The sequence below is a fragment of the Scyliorhinus canicula genome, chromosome 2, assembly GCF_902713615.1.
Source record: "Scyliorhinus canicula chromosome 2, sScyCan1.1, whole genome shotgun sequence".
Lineage (NCBI taxonomy): Eukaryota > Metazoa > Chordata > Chondrichthyes > Carcharhiniformes > Scyliorhinidae > Scyliorhinus > Scyliorhinus canicula.
Window position 1 is genome coordinate 94,295,381 of NC_052147.1, and position 23,246 is coordinate 94,318,626.

The following is a 23,246-nucleotide window of genomic DNA, read 5'->3' on the forward strand; positions in this document are numbered from 1 at the left end:
AGCTCACAGGGCTAATCGCTGGCTTTGAAAGCAGACCAAGGCAAGCCAGCAGCACGGTTCGATTCCCGTAACAGCCTCCCCGAACAGGCTAGGGGCTTTTCACAGTAACTTCATTTGAAGCCTACTCGTGACAATAAGCGATTTTCATTTCATGTTGTCAATGGAAAATTGGCAAGTTACTGCAGTGCAGCACAGTGGTGAGCACTGCTGCTTCACAGCGCCAGGAATCCGGGTTCAATTCCGACCTTGGGTCACTGTCTGTGTGGAGTTTGCACTTTCCCCCCATGTCCAAGTGGGTTCCTCCATCTGCTCTGGTTTTCTCCCACAGTCCAAAAGATGCGCAGGTTCGGTGGTTTGGCCACGCTAAATTACTGCTTAGTGTCCAAAGGTTAGGTAGGGTTACGGATTTGGTGTGACCTAAATAGGGTGGTCATTCCAAGGGTCGGTGCAGAGTTGATGGGCCAAATGGCCTCCTTCTGCACTGCAGGGATTGTCTGATGGCTGGCATAGACACGATGGGCCGAAGGGCCTCTTTCTATGCTATAAAACTCTATGATCCTCTCTGATCATGTCAATATGTAGAATTAATGAGTTAATACAACATTCAAAATGTTTGCAATTAACATACTTTTTTAATCAGGCCCTTGTTGATTTAACTTTTCCAGAGTTATAGCTAGTGACAGAAAAGCTGTTGTGAAGACATGAAGGCCGTCCTCCTTCTCCTCTTTGTCATTACCAATACTGAACAATCCCCTGCTCAAAATGTAGAAGGTGAGTGATGATGCCATCACATTTAACCCTTTGTTTGCTTTATGAATTGAAACTGGTTTCCTAAGGCAGTGGGTAGACGGTACAATTCAAGTTGGATCGACGTCTCTACCATTTGATCCTTTCTCAGCCTGGGTGTCCTTATACCCCAGAGCTTGGGAAGGGACAGTATGCAATCCAGAGTTCATATTCGTGCAGACATTCTTGTCAGATGTTCATTGAAATGTCATTGGGTGAGGAGAATATTGGATCTCTGGAAGAACCTGTGTGGTATTCACACCAGAAGAACAATCAACTCAGCAATGTCCAGAAGACAAGTAGAGCCTCTGAACTGTAGAGCCTCTGAATGGACACCTCCTTCTTCCTCCTTTTTGTCCTTCGGCCTGTGTGGTTCTGACTTCTCTTTTTTTGTTCCACTCTTTCTGCATGTCAGCACGTGTGGTTCTTTCATTCTGGATGTTTCTCCCTTCTCTCACCCACTCTCTCAGATTCTAACTCTATCTTTGGCTCTGTTGTCTCCTTCACCATCAATGCACCGATTTCTTTTCAGTCGCTCTGTACATCTGTCACATTGTCTCTCTCTTTATCCTTTTCCTTTTCCATGTCCCGGAAATCTCTTGCTGTCAATATCTCTGTCTCTCTCGGCATCTGTCTTTTCCTCTGTTTCCCGATTCACCTCCATGTCTTCTCTCTCTGTCTCATGGTCCCTGACATTGTCTCTTTCTCCTCCCCCACTGAATCCAATCTCTGTGTCTGTGTCCCTCTCTGTATCTGCTCCTCTGTCCCTTTCTCAGTTTGTGTGTCACTCTCTCCAACATCCCCCTCACTGCCACCACCACATTGCAACAGGCCTCTCTCTTTCGTTCTCTATCTCACACTATCAAATGATACAAAATATATCCTTTTTTGCTTTAAGGTGAAGCTGACACTGGAAAGCGTGACATTGCAATTCTCAATGTACTTGGCAACTTAGACGTACAGGACTGTGGCTGTGGAGATGGACACAATCAGCACTGCAATTTAACAAGAAGCTGCAAGGAGCTCAAAGAGAAATATCACATCACCCAAGGTAAATGTTTTCAAGAACAAATGAAATTGTTTCATAATGTTAATGGTCTTGATACAAACACCGCCTCACATCCCATGATAGGGGAAGGTGGTCAGGGCAGAGTTTAAAGAGCGAAATACCTTGAACACAATCTCAAAATGCTGCACCCACTCCCTCAGTGACCCATATCGTTGTGGAGAAGCAGGACACTTAATTAACTTGTTTAAATCAAGCTCCTGCCAGGTATTTACAAAGCCAATTTAAAGTTATGCACTCCCAGTTTCAGGAAATTTAATAGTGAAAGGAAAGCAGGAACTAAGACCAGGAGGAACAGGTGTGCCTTCCCTGGCTGCAAAAAGAAACCTTTAACCAGCTCTCTCCCAATCACAGATCTCTGCACTTGTAGCAATCCTGACCTTCTCCACCCCACTAAGTCTTGCCCCCCCCCCTCCCTCCCCCCTCCCAATCCGTTGTCCTGATTGGGGTACTTCCACCCTCCTGACCACAGGACTTCCCCCTCCTGATTACCAGCACCCACCCCTTCTTATTTCAGCCTTTCCCTCTTCCAATTGTGGCTTTCTCCCCACCTCGACCATGGGCCTCTCAGCCTTGCCAATCATTCCACCCCTTCCTGCCTCAACTGTTGGCCCTGTCCATACTCCAAGTTGCAGATCTCTCCCATCTCCACTTCACTAACCTCTCACTCCTCCCAATCACAGGCTCCATTTGCCCTTGTGGTCACAGTTAGGTTCCCCATCCCAACTGTGGCCTCTAATCACTTTCAACTGTGAAGCTTATCTCAGCTCCCCACACCTGATTACGTGCTATCTCCCCCACTCCTGATCTCTGCCCCCTCTCGATAATGGCCCACTAAACTTTGACATGGGCTCCCATCATCTCCCCCCTCTTTCAATCAAGGAGCTCCGTCCCTCCATCCTCCTGATCAAAGGTTTCCCACCACACTTCATTCATGATCTCTCTGGTCTCCTGGTTTTCAGATCCCAGTCTGTAGTTGTGGCCGTGTTTATTCCTGCACCATCCAGGCTCCTGGGCAGGAATTGAGACTGAAAACTGTTGCTATGGTTATGGTATGAAGGTTGGAAGGCCTCCACATCTGTGTGTCGCTTGGCTTTTTGGCCAGTTAGACCCTCACTCATACCCTCCCTCCCCATCTCTGTAAACATTGGGACAATACCTCTGTCAACACAACGTTCACTCAATATTACGCTGAAGTGTCAATCAAAATGTCTTCAAATTCTTAGATCGAATCAAAAACATTTCCTTGATGATTTTTTGTTTGAAAAATGGAAAAGTACGCATGGAAAAGTATGCGAGGTTAATGTAGCATTGAGTCCAGTTCACTGTAGTTCTGCCAGACTGAGTAAATATTAAACTCTGGGTATTTGGTGACGAGGGAATTTTGCACAGTGAGGGAGGAGGGGCCCTTTTACAGAACGAGGAGTGGTCCGAGAGAGAAAGCTGAAGACCAAGTCCAGAGGCATTAATTAGGGAAGCAGGTCGGTGATTGGTCAGTAAGTCTTTCTCTAAACCAGAGCAGTACTTCAAACTAGAGCTGGGTAGGTATAAAAGGTGTAAATACTGTGTTATGTTTATGGCTTAACTAGTTAATCTGCTTCATTTAACCGCAAGTGATTCTTGATTAAAGACACAAAATACTTTTTTAAAAAGTCCATTCGGAGATATGACAGAACACATTGTGTGCCCGGACTGGGAGTTTGTAGATGGCGAGACTGATCGGAGCAAACACGTCTCCAGCAGATTTCTCCATCTCAGATCTCTGGCTCAGAATCATTGAGCTGGGAAGTTTGTTGGGGAGACTCTTGACATGTAAAGGAGGGGAAAGAGTTTCTTTTCAGTGTTATCCAGATGACAGCCACATCCCAATGGAAAATACATGTTCAGCAAAGGGAATGTGTGATTTATAGTGAGCCGGGTACTGAGCATCCAGGAGAGGATGAGAAGGAAATCTTACAGAAACTGTGGGCGGGATTCTCCCCGACCCGGCAGGGCGGGAGACCCTTGCGCTGAGGAGTGGCGTGAACCACTCCGGCGTAGGGCCATCCAAAGCTGTGGAATCTACCAGATCTTCAGGGGCTAGACTAGCCCCCGGAGTGGTTTGCGCCATGCTGGGGCTGATTTAGCTCACAGGGCTAAATCGCTGGCTTTTAAATCAGACCAAGCAGGCCAGCAGCACGGTTCGATTCCCGTGTCAGCCTCCCTGGACAGGCGCCGGAATGTGGCGACTAGGGGCTTTTCACAGTAACTTCATTGAAGCCTACTCGTGACAATAAGCGATTTTAATTTCATTTTCATTTTTTCATGCAGGCCGGCGGGGAAGGGGCTTGGCGCCACGCCAACTGGCGCAGAAGGGCCGCGAGTTGGCGCATGCGTGGGAGCGCCAGCGTGTGCTGGCATCATTCCAGCACATGCGCAGGGGGTGTTCATCTCCGCATCAGCCATCGTGGAGGAACACAGCGGCTGACACGGAACAATAGAGTGCCCCCACGGCACAGGCCCGCCTGCGGATTGGTGGGCCCCAATTGCAGTCCAGGCCACCGTGGGGACACCCCCCGGTGCCAGATCCCCCCCCCCCCCCCCCCCCCCCCCGCTCCCGAGGAACCTGGAGGCCGCTCGCGCAGTCAGGTCCTGCCGGCAAATACCTTGTGTAAGATATGCCGGCAGGGGGCGCTGCCAGCGGCCGCCGACCGCCGCAACTCCTGCCCCTGCCAAATCCCCGGCGCTGGAGAATTCGGCAGCCAACGGGGGCGGGGTTCTCGCTGCCCCCGGCGATTCTCCGATCCCGATGGGGGTCGGCGAATCCGCCCTGTTACTCTCAAATGTACAAAGTGGTCACTACCTGTGAGGATATGGTGAAAACCTGCAGCACCGAAAGCCACAACACACCAAGGCACCATTGCTCAGAAAGCTGTCAAAGATGGGAAAGAGCAGAATGGAAATGTGGTAGTGATTGAACACTTCATAGTCACTTCCTCAGCACCAAGAACAATAATTTCAAAAGGTGTGTTGCCTACCTGGTACCAGGCTAAGGGATATATCATGGCTGAGATGAACATGGTAAGGGAAGGAGAAAATCCAGTCATCATAGCCCATGTTGAAATATAATTGTTTCTTACACTTATATTAACTGTGAAAAGATTTGTGACATTCTAGGGCCATAAAGGATAATTTATACATGTAAATTCTTTACCATGAGGGTGTCTCTGCCTGCTCTTCTTTAACTCATCAGTTTAATATGAAATTACCATTGTTATTTTCTCAGGGAATTGTGATAAAACGAAAAATCAAGGGAATTCAGTAATTTTGAATGTGTTCTGCTGGGTACATGCTTTTATTTTAAAAACTATTTAAAACTGGAAACTCTGTCGTGGCAGTTTGGCTGGATTGAAAGAACTCGTGTTTTTAATATGTTGATGAGATCAGAAACCCTGTAAATAAACGTTTACCTAAGGCAAGTTGGTAACAATGGAGAATAGAAAGTCATGAGTTTGTTTGAGTAAGGTGTGATAGAATCAAAGGAAAAGATGAGGAGTGAACTTTGTAAAATGTGCAACGACATTGTAAAAGGGAGACTCACAAAATGAAGGTAATTAAGGGGGATTTCTGAGGAGGTTCATTCAGATCAGGGAAGATTAAAAGGGAAAACACTAACCGGGCCTCCAGGTCCAGTCATTTTACCCTTCCTCGGGGACCGGAACGGCGGTGGAGTGCTTTGTGCTTCTCCGGGGCCAAAAGCCGGCCCTACACGGCCGGCACGGGTCCGCGAATGCACGCCACAGCCGCCTCCGCGCCAGCCCCGGACAACATAGCGGATCTCTACAGGGGCCACCCCCAGAATGAAATGAAATGAAAATCGCTTATTGTCATGAGCGCAACTGCCGATCGGTTGCCCCCGATCGCAGGCCTGGCTGCCGTGGAGCACCCCCCCCCCCCCCCCGCCCCGGAGTCGGTTCTCCCTGACCCCCCCCCCCCCCCCCCACCAGAACGGCCCAGCAGCCGGAATGCTGAGGTCCCGCAGGGTACGACCATAGGCAAATGACGCCGGCGGGACTCGGCCCGTGAAACGCGGAGAAACGGCGCCGCTTTCAACGGCCCTTGACTGGCGCCATGGCAACCGCGCTGGTCCGATTGGCGCCGATTCTCCGGTTGCCGGAGAATTGGTGGCCCGGCATCAGAGCGGCGTGGCGGGATTCGCACGCCACCCCGCAAATTCTCCGACCCAGCACGAGCTCAGAGAGTCCCGCCCACTGTCTCAGGAGCAATTTCAACGTATGCTGGTTCCCTGTTTCGTGACCTCAGCCTGCAGCTGGAAAAGCTGTGTGAATCCCAGCAAGCTGTGTCTGTGGAAAAGCCTGCTTCAACATCCAGCTGTACTGCCTGACGTCAGAAGAAATGTTGGTGTGTTAAATATTGCTGGATTTTACCTGTAGTTTTTAAATTCCAATCGGATATTGTTTGGTTGAGGATTAGCTCTGAAGTTAGGGAAATAAAGAGGTTTGGAACTCAGTAAATTTAGGGACATTGGATTCACCAGTCCCCCAACCGTATATTTCTCGGCAGCGCACCAAGATTGCCTCGGCACAAAACCGCTAGAGTGCCGTTATTGCACCTGTAAGTATTGAATCACTTGAAGAAAATTAGGTGGGAACATTGAGTCCATATTTCTTTTTAATCGGCAGCGGGATTCTCTCTTCCCAACACTTATCAATGGGATTTCTCATTGAAGGCACACCATCCTGCCGGGAAAACCACAGGTGGGGTTACTCTGCCAGCGGGAAAAGAGGATCCCAGAGAATTCCGGCCACTGTGTGTAGACATTGAGTTGTTGAGCATCTTTCGAGTTGACGTTCTTGTTGTGTATGTCATTGTTTGATAAACATTTGTTTTATTTAAAATCATCAGAAAGACACCCGGGCTGGATTCTCCGTTTTTGTGTCTGAGTGCTGACGCCGACAGAGGATCCGTGGGGTTCCAAGACGGAAATTTGGTGCCACACCTGCAGCAATTCGGCTGCCGGTGAGGGGTTAGCACCGGGGTGAAAAATGGTGAGAGAATTGCCGAATCTGAAATGGACACATGCAAGGCTGACAAGCCGCAGCCGCGCGTACACACCTACAGCCCCAGACATGCACTGATTGCGCCCAAAAAGATGGTGCTGGTTGTGCTGGCCCGGGTATCTGTTCACCCCAATCTTACCTCCACTACACCCCTCAGCCCTAGCAGAAGCCCCCCGGGAAGTGGCATGGCTGTTGGCGGAGTATAGCGGTGCTGGAGACTGTCCGCACGCCTTCCCTCTCTCTCTCTCTGCTGCCTCCATGCCAAGATCACGACTGCACGCCTTCTCTCTCTCTCTCTGCAGCCGCCATGCCAAGCTCACGACTCTTCGGGAACCCGGCCCATCGGAGGTGGAGCATTGCCATTGGGCCCGATAATGATATGCAAACGGTTGCGACGGCGCACGGCGCGCATCCCAATGATGCCGATATGGAGGGGGCGGAGCCTCACGACCCGGCGTCAAACCTGCCCCTGCCGCGATGTTGGCGTCGGGAGCCATTCTCCGCCCGATCGCCATTCCTGATTTCGGCATTGGCTAACGGAGAATCCCGCCCACCCTTCTCTGGTTTTCACATATTTCCTCACATTATGCCAAATTGCAAAATTACAGCTGTGAGCAGGGCCGGAATCCTCTGTTGGGGAGACCAAATGGAAACTATATCCCATAGCGAGCGCCTTCCGCTGCGTGTATCTTCAGCAGCACCGAGAAACACAGCGCTATCTGACACGACATCGGTTAGACTTCGGTTCCCCTCAGCGGAGAACGTGTGGCCGAGGCCGGACTTAGTCCCATTTCCTGCACTGAGCAACCCCGCTTGTCAGAACACCTCAGTGCAGGGATAGATAAAAATGGCAACCTGATCGGCCAACCCCTAGACCAGACCCTGAACAATCCCCAAAGCCCCAACTCACCTACAAGTGGGTCCTTGCCCATCAAGTCTGCTCCTCCATCTGATCAAGGCTTAAATGTTTCTCATCCCCATTCTCCTGCCTTAACCCTGTAACCCCCGATCCCATTATTAATCAAGATTAATGGAATCGTGAAGAGCTCCTGGGTCACCTTCTGGTGCGCACTTCCCACAGGGTGCAGCACATCAGGTGGAGGTCGGGACTCCCATGGGAGCGGGCAGTTGGAGGGCTGCCCAATCACAGGAAACAGCTGTAGACCTGGCAGATGCATCTTGAAGGTATGATCCCATCACTGATGGAGATGCAGATGCAGAACCAGGATCTACAGGAGGGGTGGCAGTAACGTTTCAGTACTTGAAGATGCTGTTGGAGGAGTCCAACCGCGTCAGGCATGGCAGATGGTGCCAACATTGCATGGTACCCAGACCAACACTGACCAGGTGGCATCCACAGTGGTACCTTGGGGCAAGAGTTTAGAGCCATAGGTCAAGATGTCCAGGGCTTGGGCGACACTGTGCAGTCGGTGGCTGACAGGCAGGACATGGGAGCCCATCAGAGGCAGACCTGGCCGGGCCCACATGGACATTACTGTGGCGCTCCAGATTTTGGCCCAGTCACAAATGGCCATGGCTGAGGGCATCAAGAATACTGGCCGGGCACTGACTGACCTTGGCCAGTCACAGAAGGAGTTAGGGGGCCCATCCCGGTGCACCCCACAGGGGAGGTGCTGGATCACCTCAGAGCTTCTAAGTACCTCCCACCTGACACTGGCGCATCTGATAGGCAGTGGACAGAACAGGGTGGCACATTGTCACCTGTCATACCCGATGGTTGGCAGGGCCCATCCAGTTCCAGGCTCTCCGGAGGACCTCTCCCTGAGGTGGGCGGATCAACTTTCATTCTCACTCCACAGCATAAATACTTCCCACTTTCTCTATCTTTAGCTTTGACAAAGGGTCATCTGGACTCAAAACGTTAGCTCTTTTGGCTCCCTACAGATGCTGCCAGACCTGCTGAGATTTTCCAACATTTTTCCTTTGGCACTGTGGAAAGGTTGGGCATATGTATCCAACCCGCTAATGATATTAAGATCCGTGCAAATAACAGTTTTGCATGGATCCGCCATCATGGGACACGCACTTCAATTTCGCCAAGGGGGAGGGACCGGAGCATAGCGCTGGAATTGGCGTCTGGTGCTGACCTCGAAAATCATCAGGTGCTCTTTTCTGCAAGATCGCCATTCGCGTTTCTGGCATTGTGTAATGGAGAATCCAGCCCCAGATATTTCGAGTTTCCCTCCTGTAATTTGGAAAAGCCTTGCGTTTAACATCGCTGTGCCCTTATAAATCTGTCGGCGGGGGTGGCGCGGGGGGGGGGGGAGGGGGGGGCGGCACGGTGGCAGTGGTTAGCAGTACTGCCTCAGGGCACAGAGTATCTGGGTTTGATCCCGGCCCCGGGTCACTGTCTCTGTGTGGAATTTGCACATTCTCCCCATGTCTGCGTGGGTCTCACCTCCACAACCCAAAGATGTGCAGATTAGGTGGATTGATCATGCTAAATTGTCCCTTAATTGGAAAAATTAAAAAGAAATGTGAACTCAATGCTCCCACCTGATTTTGCTTCAGGTGATTCAATACTTACAGGTGCAATAACAGCATTCTAGCAGTTTTGTGCCGAGGCAATAACAGGTACCACAAGTATATTAATGTGAAATGAGGTGGGAGCGGTAATCCACAATGATTCTGGCTGGCAGCCCTCAGGACTGCAGCGGTTAAAGAAAGCAACATACCACCATCTTCTGAAGGGCAACTAAAGATGGGCAATAAATGCTGGCCTAACCAGCGATGCCCAAATCCCAAATAATGAATTTTAAAAAATATTTAATGTACTGAGCCATGTCTGCTCTCCAACACTCTGATTCAACTTATTTGCCTAAATATTATCCTTTTCACCTTAGATGGTATTCAAAGCTTGGTAAGCAGCAATGGTGAATTCTACCAAGCCTTTTGTGACATGACCAGTAATGGAGGTGGTTGGACTCTTGTTGCAAGCATCCACGAGAACAACATGTACGGGAAATGCACCAATGGGGACCGCTGGTCCAGCCAACAAGGGAATAATGCTAATAACCCAGCAGGAGAAAGGTCATGGGCCAACTATGCAACGTTTGGTTCACCAGAAGGAGCAACTAGTGATGACTTCAAGGTAATGAGCGTTTGTAAAATCTCTTTGTTTAAAAAAAGAAGAAAAAGGCCCCAAAATTACTTCATTAAAACAAATTGTGTTTTGATCAAATGAAGTAAACGAGGAATTGATGCCCTCCCAGGGGTTAGAAATAAGGAAAGTTCACGCTCCTAACAAGTAGAAGGGGGAAAGTCATCTCAGTAATTTCCTGATGACATTGAACAAATGTGACCAAGAACCTGACAAGTCAAATTGATAATTAATATATGGACTAAGAGAGGGCAGATGGTTTTTAATGTGGACATAAAGTTCTACAAAGTAGAAAGGTAAATACAAAGTAAATGAAAGATAAAGGGAAGTGAATTAACAAAGGAACAAAGATGATACAGAAATGTAAGTACTGATCTCTGACTGAAGCAATGGCCGGGATTCTGCGTTTCCTGCTGCTAAGATCGGGAATGCTGATTGGGCGGAGAATCCTGTGTTGGCTGAAAAATGGGATCGGTGCCAGCCGGCTAAATCTAGTTCCACCCCGCCGGCCATAGCGGGATTCCCACCCGGCAGTGGCGGGAACATTGCAAACAGATCCTTTGCATACATTTGATTATGATTAATGGGCCGGAAGCCCAAATCTCCAGCACCACCCTCCCCCACCCCGATATGCTGCTCCCAGCTGGGAGTCACTCGGGAGTGAATTGGTGCAAGTATTTACAAACTGGATTCTGGCACCATGAACTTTGAGGGGGCACAAGGAGGTATATTGTTCACTGGCTACCTTCACCATTCACCCCCACCACCCTCAGTCCCTTCTGTCTCATAACTCACCTTCCCCCTACCTGCCCCTTAGCCTTTCACCCCAACTCCCCCTTAGCCTTTCACCCCAACTGCCCCTTAGCCTTTCACCCCACCTCCCCCTGAGCCTTTCACCTCTTCCCATGACCACAGCTCCCATTCCTACCCTGAGGGTCCTTTCAGCACAACAGGATACTGGGCCTGGGTTGGCAGTATCAGCAGCTCGAGTCTGCGGGGTGGAGGATGCTGATGACTCACTGTGAGATGACCTCTGGTGCTCCTTATTGCTGACAAAGTCTGACTCCTGTCCTTTAGCTAACATACCCCTATCCACCTGGATCATCCATGGGTGCGCAGTGAGGACACCTTCTCATGGGCCACATTATTTTCGGGACGGTGGGGGGGAGGGGGTGGGGAGCTTGGGCACGGTTTGGGCTCATAGACTTGGGACGCTGTCATACCAGACAGTCTCACATTCCCATGGCCTGTCGCTTCTTGGTGAGGGTGGATGCATGTGGGACGTCCATGGGTCCAAAGTGAGCTGAACCCCCTCCCACCCCCAATCGTCAGAGCCCAAGACCCAGCCCCAGTCCAACCTTCCCACCCGTGGAACAACAGTGAGAGGCAGATCGGACTGGTGGTGGAAAAGTGTTTAATGGGGCTATTTACAGATCTGGTGACATTCCCCAACTCACTATGTTCAACTTCACCTGAGCCAACGTAAGTGCCATCTATCTCCCTGATCGTCCGTGGCCTCTCGCTCCTTCAAGATTTCCCCCAGATTACACATCAGGAGTGGGGTCGGCGAGCTGCTTTTCTTGCCCTCTGTCCTGTGAGGCCCTTGGCGGCTGTCCTCTGGAGGGCCTGGGCCTGGATAGGCCTAGTCAACTTTTGAGTGTCACAGGTGACAACATGTCGCCCTGTTCTGCCTGCTGCCCATCAGATGCACCAGTGTCAGGGGGGTGGGATTCAGAAGAGCTGCAGTGTTCCATTGCCTCCTCTGCGAGAGGCCTCCTGATGGGCCCCATCACTTCCTCCTCCCTCGGGATGCTTGCTGGACTCTGGGCTCCTCCATGGGGCAGAGGGGGAGCCGTAGTGAGCTCCAGAGGCCTCAGCATCATCTGGCACTGCCAATCCTGGAGTGCCACTCTCATCTGAACCATGGTGTTGATGCCCTCAGCCATGGTGCTCTGTGACTGGGACATGCCCCTTTGTGAGTGAGCCATGTCCCCCTATTGCCTCGGGCATATCCCTCTGTGACTGGCTAAGGTCAGTCAGTGCCCGGCCAATGCTCCAGATGCCCTCAGCCATGACCCTGTGTGAGTGGGCCAAGCTCTGGTGATCCGCAATGTCCATCTGTCCATCCCGTACCAGCCTCCCCGGACAGGCGCCGAAATATGGCAACTAGGGGCTTTTCACAGTAACTTCATTGAAGCCTACTCGTGACAATAAGCGATTTTCATTTCATTTTCATTTTTCTGCGCCTGGGACATGTACACCTGTGGCTGGGCCCTTCTGTCCTGTGCCTCAGCCATGGACAGCACAGACCTATGCCTTGGACGTCCTGACACAAGGCTCTGACTTCTTGCCCCTTTCAATGTTGGCCTGGGTGCCATGCATTGTCGGCAACATCTCCTGTGCCTGAAGGCGATAGCACTCCTCCAGGCACTGGAATATAGCTGACACTCGGTCCTGTACATTCTGGCTCTGAGTTTATATCGGCACCACTGATGGGATAACCTCTTCCAGAAGCGCGACATCTGTATTTGGGGCAGCTGCTCCCTGGGATTGGGCAGCCCTCCAACCAGTTGCTCCCTCAGATGTCCCTACATCCACCTGATGTGATCCACCTGAGGGCAGCACGGTAGCATGGTGGTTAGCATAAATGCTTCACAGCTCCAGGGTCCCAGGTTCGATTCCCGGCTGGGTCACTGTCTGTGCGGAGTCTGCACGTCCTCCCCGTGTGTGCGTGGGTTTCCTCCGGGTGCTCCGGTTTCCTCCCACAGTCCAAAGATGTGCGGGTTAGGTGGATTGGCCATGCTAAATTGCCCGTAGTGTCCTAATAAAAGTAAGGTTAAGGGGGGGTTGTTGGGTTGCGAGTATGGGGTGGATACGTGGGTTTGAGTAGGGTGATCATTGCTCGGCACAACATTGAGGGCCGAAGGGCCTGTTCTGTGCTGTACTGTTCTATGTTCTATGTGCTGCAGCATGTGTGTGTGGTGCTGCCCGGGGGGGGGGGGGGGGGGGGGGGGGGCATGTGTGTGTGGTGCTGCCCAGGGGGTGCCCCAGGAGCCGAACTGCTAACATTTCCCACCCAAAGTGATAGTCTCTGCACTGGTGGATTGTGCTGGTGAAAGTTGTGCCATGAAGTCAGTGTCTTCCCCAGTGGTCTGCGCTGGAGTCTTCTGAGGGTCTGGAGGGAGGTTACGACCCTGGACGGCCCAGCCTCGTCTGATGGGGAACCTGAAAGACAAAGGACATGGGGTCAGCTGTTGGGGAGGACCGGGCTGTGGGAGATGAAAAACGTACTTGAATAAGACATCTGAATAAAGTTGAATTGGATTTTCACTTCTTCAGTGCATTCTGAACTCCATGTCAGCCACAGCTTTCCCCCCGTCTCCCCCACAAGTTCCATGGCCCGTGTGGACCCGTATGTCGGGCATGTCCCCATCCGTCTTCTGTCACTCCCTTTAATGATGCCCAGCTTTATACTCGGGGACACAGAAACAACACAGTGAGATCCCAGCACACCAGTTTTATCGGGGGGGGGGGGGGGGGGGGGGGGGGGCAGTTTTGAGCTGGTGGTAAATGGGAACAAGGTGCCTGGCCAAGGAGAGGAGGGCATGTGTTGGGGGTTCCTGGAGGGAGGGTCCTGAGGGATATGCTGGTAGGCGGAGTATCACTGGCATATAAGGATTTAGGGGCAGATAATAATAATAATCTTTATTGTCACAAGTAGGCTTACATTAACACTGCAATGACGTTACCGTGAAAAGCCCCCAGTCGCCACATTCCGGTGCCTTTTCGAGTACACGGAGAGAGTATTCAGAATGTCCAAATTACGTAACAGACGTCTTTCGGGACTTCGGGGAGGAAACCGTAGCAGCCGGAGGAAACCCGCGCAGACACCGAGAGAACGTGCAGACTCCCCACAGACAGTGACCCAAGCTGGGAATCGAACCTGGGACCCTGGTGCTGTGAAGTAACAGTGCTAACCACTGTGCTACCCCGATGTCAGGGGTCAAGGACGGGAGTGATGCCAGGGTCACACAGATAGTGTCTTACCCGAGCTGCTTGAAGGAGGTTGTTCCTCTTCTTCCTGCAGTGTATGCCAGTCCTCTTGGTCAGCCTGCCAGCATTCACCACATCTGCCACATCATCCCAGGCTTTATTCATAACAACCCGCTGTTGTCTCCACCCCACCCTGGGGAAATGAGTGTCCCTCCTTCCCTCAATGGCGTCCAACATCCTGTGGATGTCCGCATCAAGGAAGTGTGACTTTTGGCAGCCACCGTCTTGGCTGCAATGAGTGTCTGGGATGAGTGGAGCATTTAAAAGTTGTTCCAGCTTCTCAATCGGATTCCTGACCTCAGCGAATCACATGCCTGAAAAATCTGGACTCGGGCAGGATGCACGTGGGCAGCCTGGTGGCCCATTTGCAGAGATGGAATCGCGTATCCCTTGTGCTCCTAGCAGCAACATGAAATGTTCCGATTCTCCACTGGCTGGAATGCTTAGACCCTCGAATCCCGCCCAAATAGGCACGGACTGGAATGGATTCAATTGTGAAGTGAAAAAAATATTTCTAATCTGTGTAGGTTATGGAACTAGACGCACAAGTACTTCCTTTAAAAGGATATTGGAGTGCTGGAGAGCATTAGGGCAGAATTTCTGTAATGATTGTGGAATTTAGGAGTGAGTCACAAGAGATTCACCAAAATTGATTTGTTTCCATCGGGAAAAAGGTGAGGCAGGAATAAGGTTCTGAAAGTGTTTAGAGGAATGAAGAAATTGGATGTTCAGTTAGCTTGGATTGGGTATTTCGAGGACCTGGGTAAAATGAATAAAACTGAAGTGCTGGAGTATAAATAAGAGCCAATAATAGAAAAGCAAAATACTGCAGACGCTGGAAATCTGAAATAAAAAACAGGAAAAAAGGTGGATAGACATAGCAGGGCAAGTAATATTGGGCAGAGGGGCCGCTAGTGGGATCTAGTGATCTCGCCATTGTCAACAGGATTTCCTGCTAAGAGCACGCCTCGTCGCCAGGAAGCCCCGCCCGCATCAACAGCCGGTAAATCCCGCCCATTATGGGATGATGATGTCTACAGGGTGCCCAGTTCCTTCTAAGCACAAAAGTACAAAAAGGTTAGTTGGGTTACATTGAAATGTTGCAATGTCCCCCTGCATGTGAAGGAGTAAATGAGTGAGTGACTGGGAAGTAAGAAGTAAAACACATGAATAATGGCGAGAGATTTGGGAGAAGCCTCTGAACGCACCCGCCTCACATCTCTGAAGACTGGAAGTACATTAAAAAAGTATCAAGGATGTCATTTGATAGGCCAATCAAAGCACAGGGGGAACCCACAGTGGAAATGTGTTGATTATGGCCTCTCATGCCCATACTCACTGAGGCATTCCACCTCTGTCTCTTATGGTCTGTGGAATGTCACAGGGTTGCAGCTGCCTCCTTTGAGCCAGTGATCTCTGTACATGATGGGGAGCCCTCTGCTGATGCCAGCAAGGCCACAAGAAACACTCTTAGTTGCAACATTTGGCAACAGAAACAATATAAGAAAAGCTTTTTCCACAGCAAGTGGTTGGAAACTGGAAAACTCCTATTTATTGACTACAGCTCCGCCTTCAACACCATAATCCCAGCCAAGCTCATATCAAAGCTCCAAAACCTAGGACTTGGCTCTCCATTCTGCAACTGGATCCTTGACTTTCTGACCAACAGACCACAGTCAGTAAGAATGAACACCAACACCTCCTCCACAATAGTCCTCAATACCGGTGCCCCGCAAGGCTGCGTACTTAGCCCCCTACTCTAGTCCCTGTACACACACGACTGGATGGCAAAACTTGGTTCCAACTCCATCTACAAGTTTGCTGACGATACGACCATAGTGGGCCGGATCTCGAATAACGACGAGTCCGAATACAGGAGGGAGATAGAGAACCTAGTGGAGTGGTGCAGCGACAGCAATCTCTCCCTTAATGCCAGCAAAACTAAAGAGCTGGTCATCGACTTCAGGAAGCAAAGTACTGTACATACCCCTGTCAGTATCAACGGAGCCGAGGTAGAGATGGTGAGCAGTTTCAAATTCCTAGGGGTGCACATCACCAAAAATCTATCCTGGTCCACTCACGTCGACGCTATCACCAAGAAAGCACAACAGCGCCTATACTTCCTCAGGAAATTCGGCATGTCCACATTAACCCGTACCAACTTATACAGACGCACTATAGAGAGCATCCTATCGGGCTGCATCACAGCCTGGTATGGCAACTGCTCGGCCCAGGACCGCAAGGAACTTCAGAGTCGTGAATACCGCCCAGTCCATCACACGAACCTGCCTCCCATCCATTGATTCCATCTACACCTCCCGCTGCCGGGGGAAAGCAGGCAGCATAATCAAGGATCCCTCCCACCCAGCTTACTCACTTTTCCAACTTCTTCCATCGGGCAGGAGATTCAGAAGTCTGAGAACATGCACGAACAGACTCAAAAACAGCCTCTTCCCCACTGTCACCAGACTCCTAAATGACCCTCTTATGGACTGACCTCATTAACACTACACCCATGTCTGCTTCATCCGATGCCAATGCTTATGTAGTACATTGTATATATTATGTTGCCCTATTATGTATTCTCATGTATTTTCTTGAATTCTGTTTAATTCTCTTTTCTTCCCATGTACTGAATGATCTGTTGAGCTGCTTGCAGAAAAATACTTTTCACTGTACCTCGGTACACGTGACAATAAACAAATCCAATCCAATCCAATCCAAACACTGCCAGAGACTGTGGTGGAGGTTGATTCAATTGTTGCTTTCAGAAGGGAATTCAATAAACACCTGAAGAGAAAATATATATTGGACTCTGATGAAAGGGTGGAGGACGAGGGATAACTGATGTGTTCTTTTAGAGAGTTGGTGTGAAAATGATGGGCTGATTGGCCTGTTTCTATGCTGCAGCCATCCTATGATTGTATTATCAACTCCACATTCTGCAGCAGTATGTGACTTCTAAAAGAGGTACATCGTGGAGGGTGATATCCTTAGTTACTGATGCTTTTGATGCTCCTGAAGTCTGCTCTGGCTAACTGTGTCTGTTTCCAAACAGAATCCAGGTTACTACGACATAATGGCTTCAGACATATCTGTTTGGCACGTGCCCAATGACACACCCGTAAGGAACTGGAAAGATGCAGCAATCCTCCGCTATCACACTGAAACCAGCTTCCTACAAGGGTACGGGGGAAATCTGTGTCAGCTTTTCAAAGTGAGTGTTTCAGCACTGCCTCAATTTCATTGTAACTTTTGAAAAAGGAATGGGATTTTGGCCATGCGTGAAATTGGGAAATTGCATCTAAAAGGGGCTCAAACACGAGTTGGTCAGGCTACAGTTAAAAATTCATTTGCACTGCCACAAACTTTAAAATCTTCCACAAACAAGGGCAATTGGGCATTTTAAAAGAGTATTATTGTTTTCTCTTATTGAAATATTCCGTGATGTATTTAAGAGTGGTAACCTATAGTAGTTTTATAAATGCAGCGAAACATGGGTTTAACTGCAAAAAACAAGCATTTTAATAGGAGTACTCATTTCTTCCCCTGTGGGTAACATTACATAAAACCATTGAAAATCACTCTTAAACATAGAAGTGGATTTGGCCCCTTGAGGCTGGTCCGCCATTCGATAAGGTCATGGCTGACCTGGTGGTGGTCTCAATTCCACTTTCTTGCCTGTCCCCACTGAAACTCTGGATTCTCGTGTCCATCAAAAATCCATTCAACGTAGCCTTGGATAAATATACTAATCATGCAGCCTCCAGTGCTCTCTGGGAAGAGAATTCCACAGACTAATGCCACTCTCAGAGAAAGAAAATCTCCTCATCTCCATTTTCAAAGGGAGATCCCTTATTTTTAAACTGTGTCCCCTCATTCTGGTCACTCCCACACGAGGAACATCCTCCCGGCATCTGCCTCGGGGTCTTATAGGATTCAATAAGATCATCTCTTGTTCTTCTGAACTCTAATAGATATAGACCTAACCAGTTCAACCTTTCTTTAAAAGATAAGCCCTTCATCCCAGTAACGAGTCAAGTGAACCTTCTTTGAAAAGCTCCCAACACATTTAAATCATTTTTCTAATAAGGGAGCCAAACTGCCCACTGTGCTCTGCATGTGGTTTCACCAGGTCCTATACAGTTACAGCAGGAAGATGTTACTTGGTAAGGGGGGAATTGCAAAGTTCAGAGGTAAGGGGGGAATTGCAAAGTTCAGAGAAAGTCAGAGAAGTGGACACAGGAAGAGGAGGGTCATAGGAGGACAAGTCTGTGAAGGTGGTCGTTCAATCTGTGAAAAATATGTTTCATTTCAGCAATACCCTGTCGAATACAACAAAGGGAAATGTCCAGGTGATAATGGACCTTCAAGTCCTATCAGTTACGACTTTGGCAATGCGGAGAAGACAAAAAGTTTTTATGGGCCTGATACTCATGGTAAATGTAAAATATTCTCTTTATCTCGCATTAAAGTGCTGTGTCTTTAAAATGATTGCTTAGAGCTCACTGCAAAGTTTGGAAAAAGCAAAGAGTTTTCTCCTTTGGAGTCTGTTATCCATAAAGGATCAGCCGCACAATTGATGTGAAAGTCACAGTTAAATGCCTTTCAATTGGCCAAATACAAAATTTGCTAAAGAGATGTTAACAGAATTGTTTTTTGGGCAGACTGATTGGAAATGCAATTCCACACGGAGAAGTACAAGGTTGCACGTGACATCCTGCCATATCCACTTGCACCTACTCTCCTGTTCTTATCCCATGGTCTGGAAATTTTAACTTTTCAACTATACATCAGTTTCCCTATTGGAAGTTAATACTGAATCTGCTTCCAACAATCTTTGGATGTGTTCAAGATCATTTTTGAGGAAAAGGTAGAAGACATATATACTCCATGAATGGGGATAAAAGGGGAACATTTAAGGACATCACCCTCCATGATGTACAAAATGTGAGTCAGCAATAAACAAATCAAATAAGATATTAGGTTATGCAGCTAAAGAAATTACGTTCAGATCCATAGAGGTTATACTGAAGCTGGTGCCAGCCAGCCGGCATCCAGAGTACCGTTGACAATTCTGATCTAACATGATGAATGTGGGAGAAAACGTCATGTATCCAAAAATTATTTTAAATTAATTGACAGGATGTGGCGTCTCTGGCAAGTCCAGCATTGATTGCCCATCCTTAGTTGCCCTTCAGAAGGTAATGGTGAGCTGCTTTCTGGAATTACTCGGGTAAACTGGTACACGCATGTTACAGAACTAGGAGGACCAGTTAATTGATATAGACAGGGTTTCTGTAGAGGAACACAACACCTCTGATGAATTAGAACAGGCCATTTTCCCGAAAGGACAACTGCCAAAAGTCGGTACAAAAGTGACATACTTGCCTGAAGGGTCTAGTCAATGGAAGGATGCAACTGTTATTAGCAGAGCAGGGAAGGCCACTGGAAAGTATAAATATTGGTTGAATGTACATCATTCAGGGGAGGGAGTCAAGATAATGAAATGGGAACACAAAGTTCAAAAATGGAGGGAACAGAAATGCAGTGCCAGTTCAAATATTACATCAGATAGTGAACAGGTCCGCAGGAAAAGGTCGAGAACTATTGAAAGTACATCCCACAGCAGAAGGGAAAGATCAAGCAGCAGCAGTACAGAACAAGATGCCAGGCAGGAGAGGGAACGTAGTTTATCAAGATCTCGGAACGAGTAAGACTACGAATACTAATAGGAGTAGAAGCCCACATGCACGTGAGATTTTGGTGGCTTCCAATAAATTAGATGAAAAAGTTATCAAAGATGCCAAAAAGCAAGAACTGCATAGTTGGAATGTATTTGGGGTATACACAAAAGTACCGGATTGGGAAAAAGAGCTCTGTCCCACAGATGGATTGGACCCTCTTATTGACTGACCTCATTAACACTACATCCTGTATGCTTCAACCGATGCCAATGCTTATGCAGTTACATTGTATATCTTGTGTTGCCCTATTATGTATTCTCATGTATTTTCTTGAATTGTTTAATTCCCTTTTCTTCCATGTACTGAATGATCTGTTGAGCTGCTTGCAAAAAAATACTTTTCACTGTACCTCGGTACACGTGACAATAAACAAATCCAATCCAATTTGCACGGAAAAGTTCTTTCTGGCCGGATGGAACTCATAAGGCAAAGGCCAGGCTTGTGGCAAGGGGATTTGAAGAAAACTTAGAAGATCAGAATTTAAGGGTAGATTCACCTACGGTGGGAAAGGTTATTTTAAAGATCTTCCTGGCTCTATGAGCCAAAAAGGAATGGGAATGCAAATCTATAAATAGTAAAGCTGCCTTCTTGCAGGGGCATCAGCTCCAGAGAGACATTTTTCTCCGTCCTCCTAAAGAAGCAGCTAACACGGAAGGGGTACTCTGGATGTTGAACAAATGTGTATATGGATTAAATTATGTATCTAAAGTCTGGTATTTTTTGGTAAGGTCATTTTTGTTAATTAGGCTGTTGCCAGTTGAAAGCAGATCCGGCAATGCTTTACTGGCACTATAAAGGAAATCTTTCTGGCATCTTTATGATTCATGTCGATGATTTTTTGTGGGGTGGGACTAGTGATTTCGAAGCTATTGTAATCTCTGGTTTGAGGAAAGAATTCAGGGATGGAAGTCAGGCTTCCGGTGCATTAAATATATTGGACTGGAAATCAGACAGACTAAGTTAGGGGCAACTTTACATCAGTAATCTTATTCAGAAAGCATTAGTCCAATAGCAATTAGTCATGGCCGGGTTTCACAAAAAGACACAATGCTTTCAAAGCTGGAAAAAGAGCAACTGTGAAGTTCAATTAGGCAACTGAATTGGTTAGGTAGACAGACTAAACTGGACGTGAGTTTTAATGTCTTAGAGTTGAGGACAAACATGAATGATCCCAAAGTGGATGGCATAATAAGAGCAAATAAAGTGTTGGTCAAACTAAAATGCAGGAGTGTGTTTTGAGGTTCCCTGTTTTAGGTGACCTTAAGCAAATGAAACTCGTAGTTTATTGTGATGCATTCTGTGCAGATTTATGTGATGGGGTTTCAAGTGCAGAAGGTTTTATAATTTTCCTTTTGAGCATAATGGTAAATGTTGCCCTCTTGTGTGGGAAACAAAGAAAACAAGGAGAGTGGTCAAAAGCACTTTGGCTGCTGAGACGTTAAGCCTTGTAGAGTCGGCGGATACAGCCTTTTATATATCTCTGTCAGAAATTTTGGGATTAGGCGATTTGGGAAATATACCTATTGAATATCACACTGACAATAAATCCCTGTGGGAAAATAAGCACTGTACAAAAAGTGTCAATGAGAAAAGATTAAGGATAGACATCGCAAAGATGTTGGACAGAGGAGGAGCAAAATTTAAATGGGTCAACAGTGGCTATCAATTGCCAGACTGTTTTACAATAAGAGGGGCTAGTTCACAGAAACTTTTGGATATTGTTAATGAAGAGTATCTGTTTCTATGACTGTTTTTAAATATTTCTTCCAAAAATGAAAAAAAAAGAAGGGTGGAAATTGAGTGTCTGTTTCGAGGGACAACTGGCCACTCCTGCTCCGAATTGGTACGTTTGTATATAAATCAAATAAGCGCAGACATGTTGAGTGGGGACGTCCCGTCCTGCCGATGGCGCACCCCCACCACAGACTTCCTGGTAGCGTCGGCTGTGTTCAATGGGAGATCCTATTGACAATGGCGGGACCAGAAGATCCCACTGCCAGCCAATGGCAGGCAGCCTCTCACCGCCAAGAAACACCCTGTGCGGGGAGGCCAAAGTATTTTAGACCAGTCTCATCCAAAGATATGCCGGTTAGGTGAATTGGCCAAACTAAATTGCCTTAGTGCCCAAAGATGTGTAGGTTAGGTCGGGTTACAGGGATTCAGTGGGGCAGTGAACCTTGGTAGGGTGCTATTTTGGAGGGTCAGTGCAGACTCGGTGGGCTGAATGGCCTCCCTCTGCACTGTAGGGATTCAATTAATTATTCAAAATGGTATACAAATATCGATATTATCAATTTTGTGCAATGATAATCCATTGAAGTGTGATATCCAGAGCTGTAGAAGCCTAATTTCTATATCTAAATAATTTTGTGATTTTCTTTTGTGTGTTTGCAGGTGAATTTGACCCTGGCTTTGTGCAATTCAGAGTGTTCAACAATGAAAGGGCAGCACTAGCCATGTGTTCTGGAGTGAAATACAAAGGCTGCAATTCGGAACATGTAAGTGAGGGGCCTGCAGTTGAAAGGGATGATAAAGGAGTGAATGCAAGTGGGTGTACGGGTGAGCAAATAGAAATTAAGGAAAGGCAAAAAGAATCCACACACAGATCACACAGCAAAAATCACGATCCAAGGACCAGGAAACGATCCAGGCTAATTTTCCTCTTTCTAACCAAACACTGTCCCAACCCAAATGGGAGTAACAAACTCCTCCTGCTTGTGCCTGCAGCTTTCTTGATCAGCACAGTTCAGCCTATGCCTCAATAGTACAGTAACTGGGTGCCTTTGTCCATCGGGATGTCACTGGACTTGACTGTTAATTTATTTAAGATTATTTATGTCTAGGTCTGTATTGGAGGTGGAGGATACTTTCCCGAGGGTTCTCCAAGGCAGTGTGGAGATTTTGCAGCATTTGACTGGAGTGGTTACGGCACAGGAAAATCGTGGAGTGCAACTAAGGCAATCTCAGAAGCAGCTGTCTTGATCTTCTACCGTTAACACAAGCCACATTGTCATGTGTGTCTCTTGCTAGTACAACCGACAATTGGATGCAACGTACAGCAAGCAGAAATTCATATAATCCCAATATTCAATGAAAGGACCAATTTACAACATTTAATGCTTGGTGTAAGGGCAATATTATTAATCACTTTGCACATTCTCCACGTGTCTGCGTGGGTTTCACCCCCACAACCCAAAGATGTGCAGGTTAGGTGGATTGGCCACCTTAAATTGTCCCTTAATTGGGAAAAAATGAATTGGATATTCTAAATTAAAAAAATATATATATTATTAATCACTGATCATACCAGGGATTTCTGACAATAATTTTTTCTTAACGCTGAATTCCTTAATGACTTTCATCAGATTCCTGACAGGCTCTCAATAAACTAGTATTGCAAATGCTAACGGTGT

General features: G+C 47.9%; 1 protein-coding gene across 1 annotated transcript; it reads left to right on the plus strand.

Annotated features, from left to right (window-relative positions):
• The first annotated feature begins 668 nt into the window (after nt 1–668).
• LOC119956290 (intelectin-1a-like) lies at nt 669–23,040 on the plus strand. Its single transcript, XM_038783376.1, has 7 exons — nt 669–771; nt 1,685–1,837; nt 9,777–10,024; nt 17,145–17,303; nt 18,405–18,525; nt 22,228–22,331; nt 22,677–23,040. Exons 1-7 carry the CDS (start codon nt 702–704, stop codon nt 22,827–22,829), a joined length of 1,008 nt encoding a protein of 335 aa, XP_038639304.1. The 5' UTR covers nt 669–701; the 3' UTR covers nt 22,830–23,040.
• The last annotated feature ends 206 nt before the right edge of the window (nt 23,041–23,246 follow it).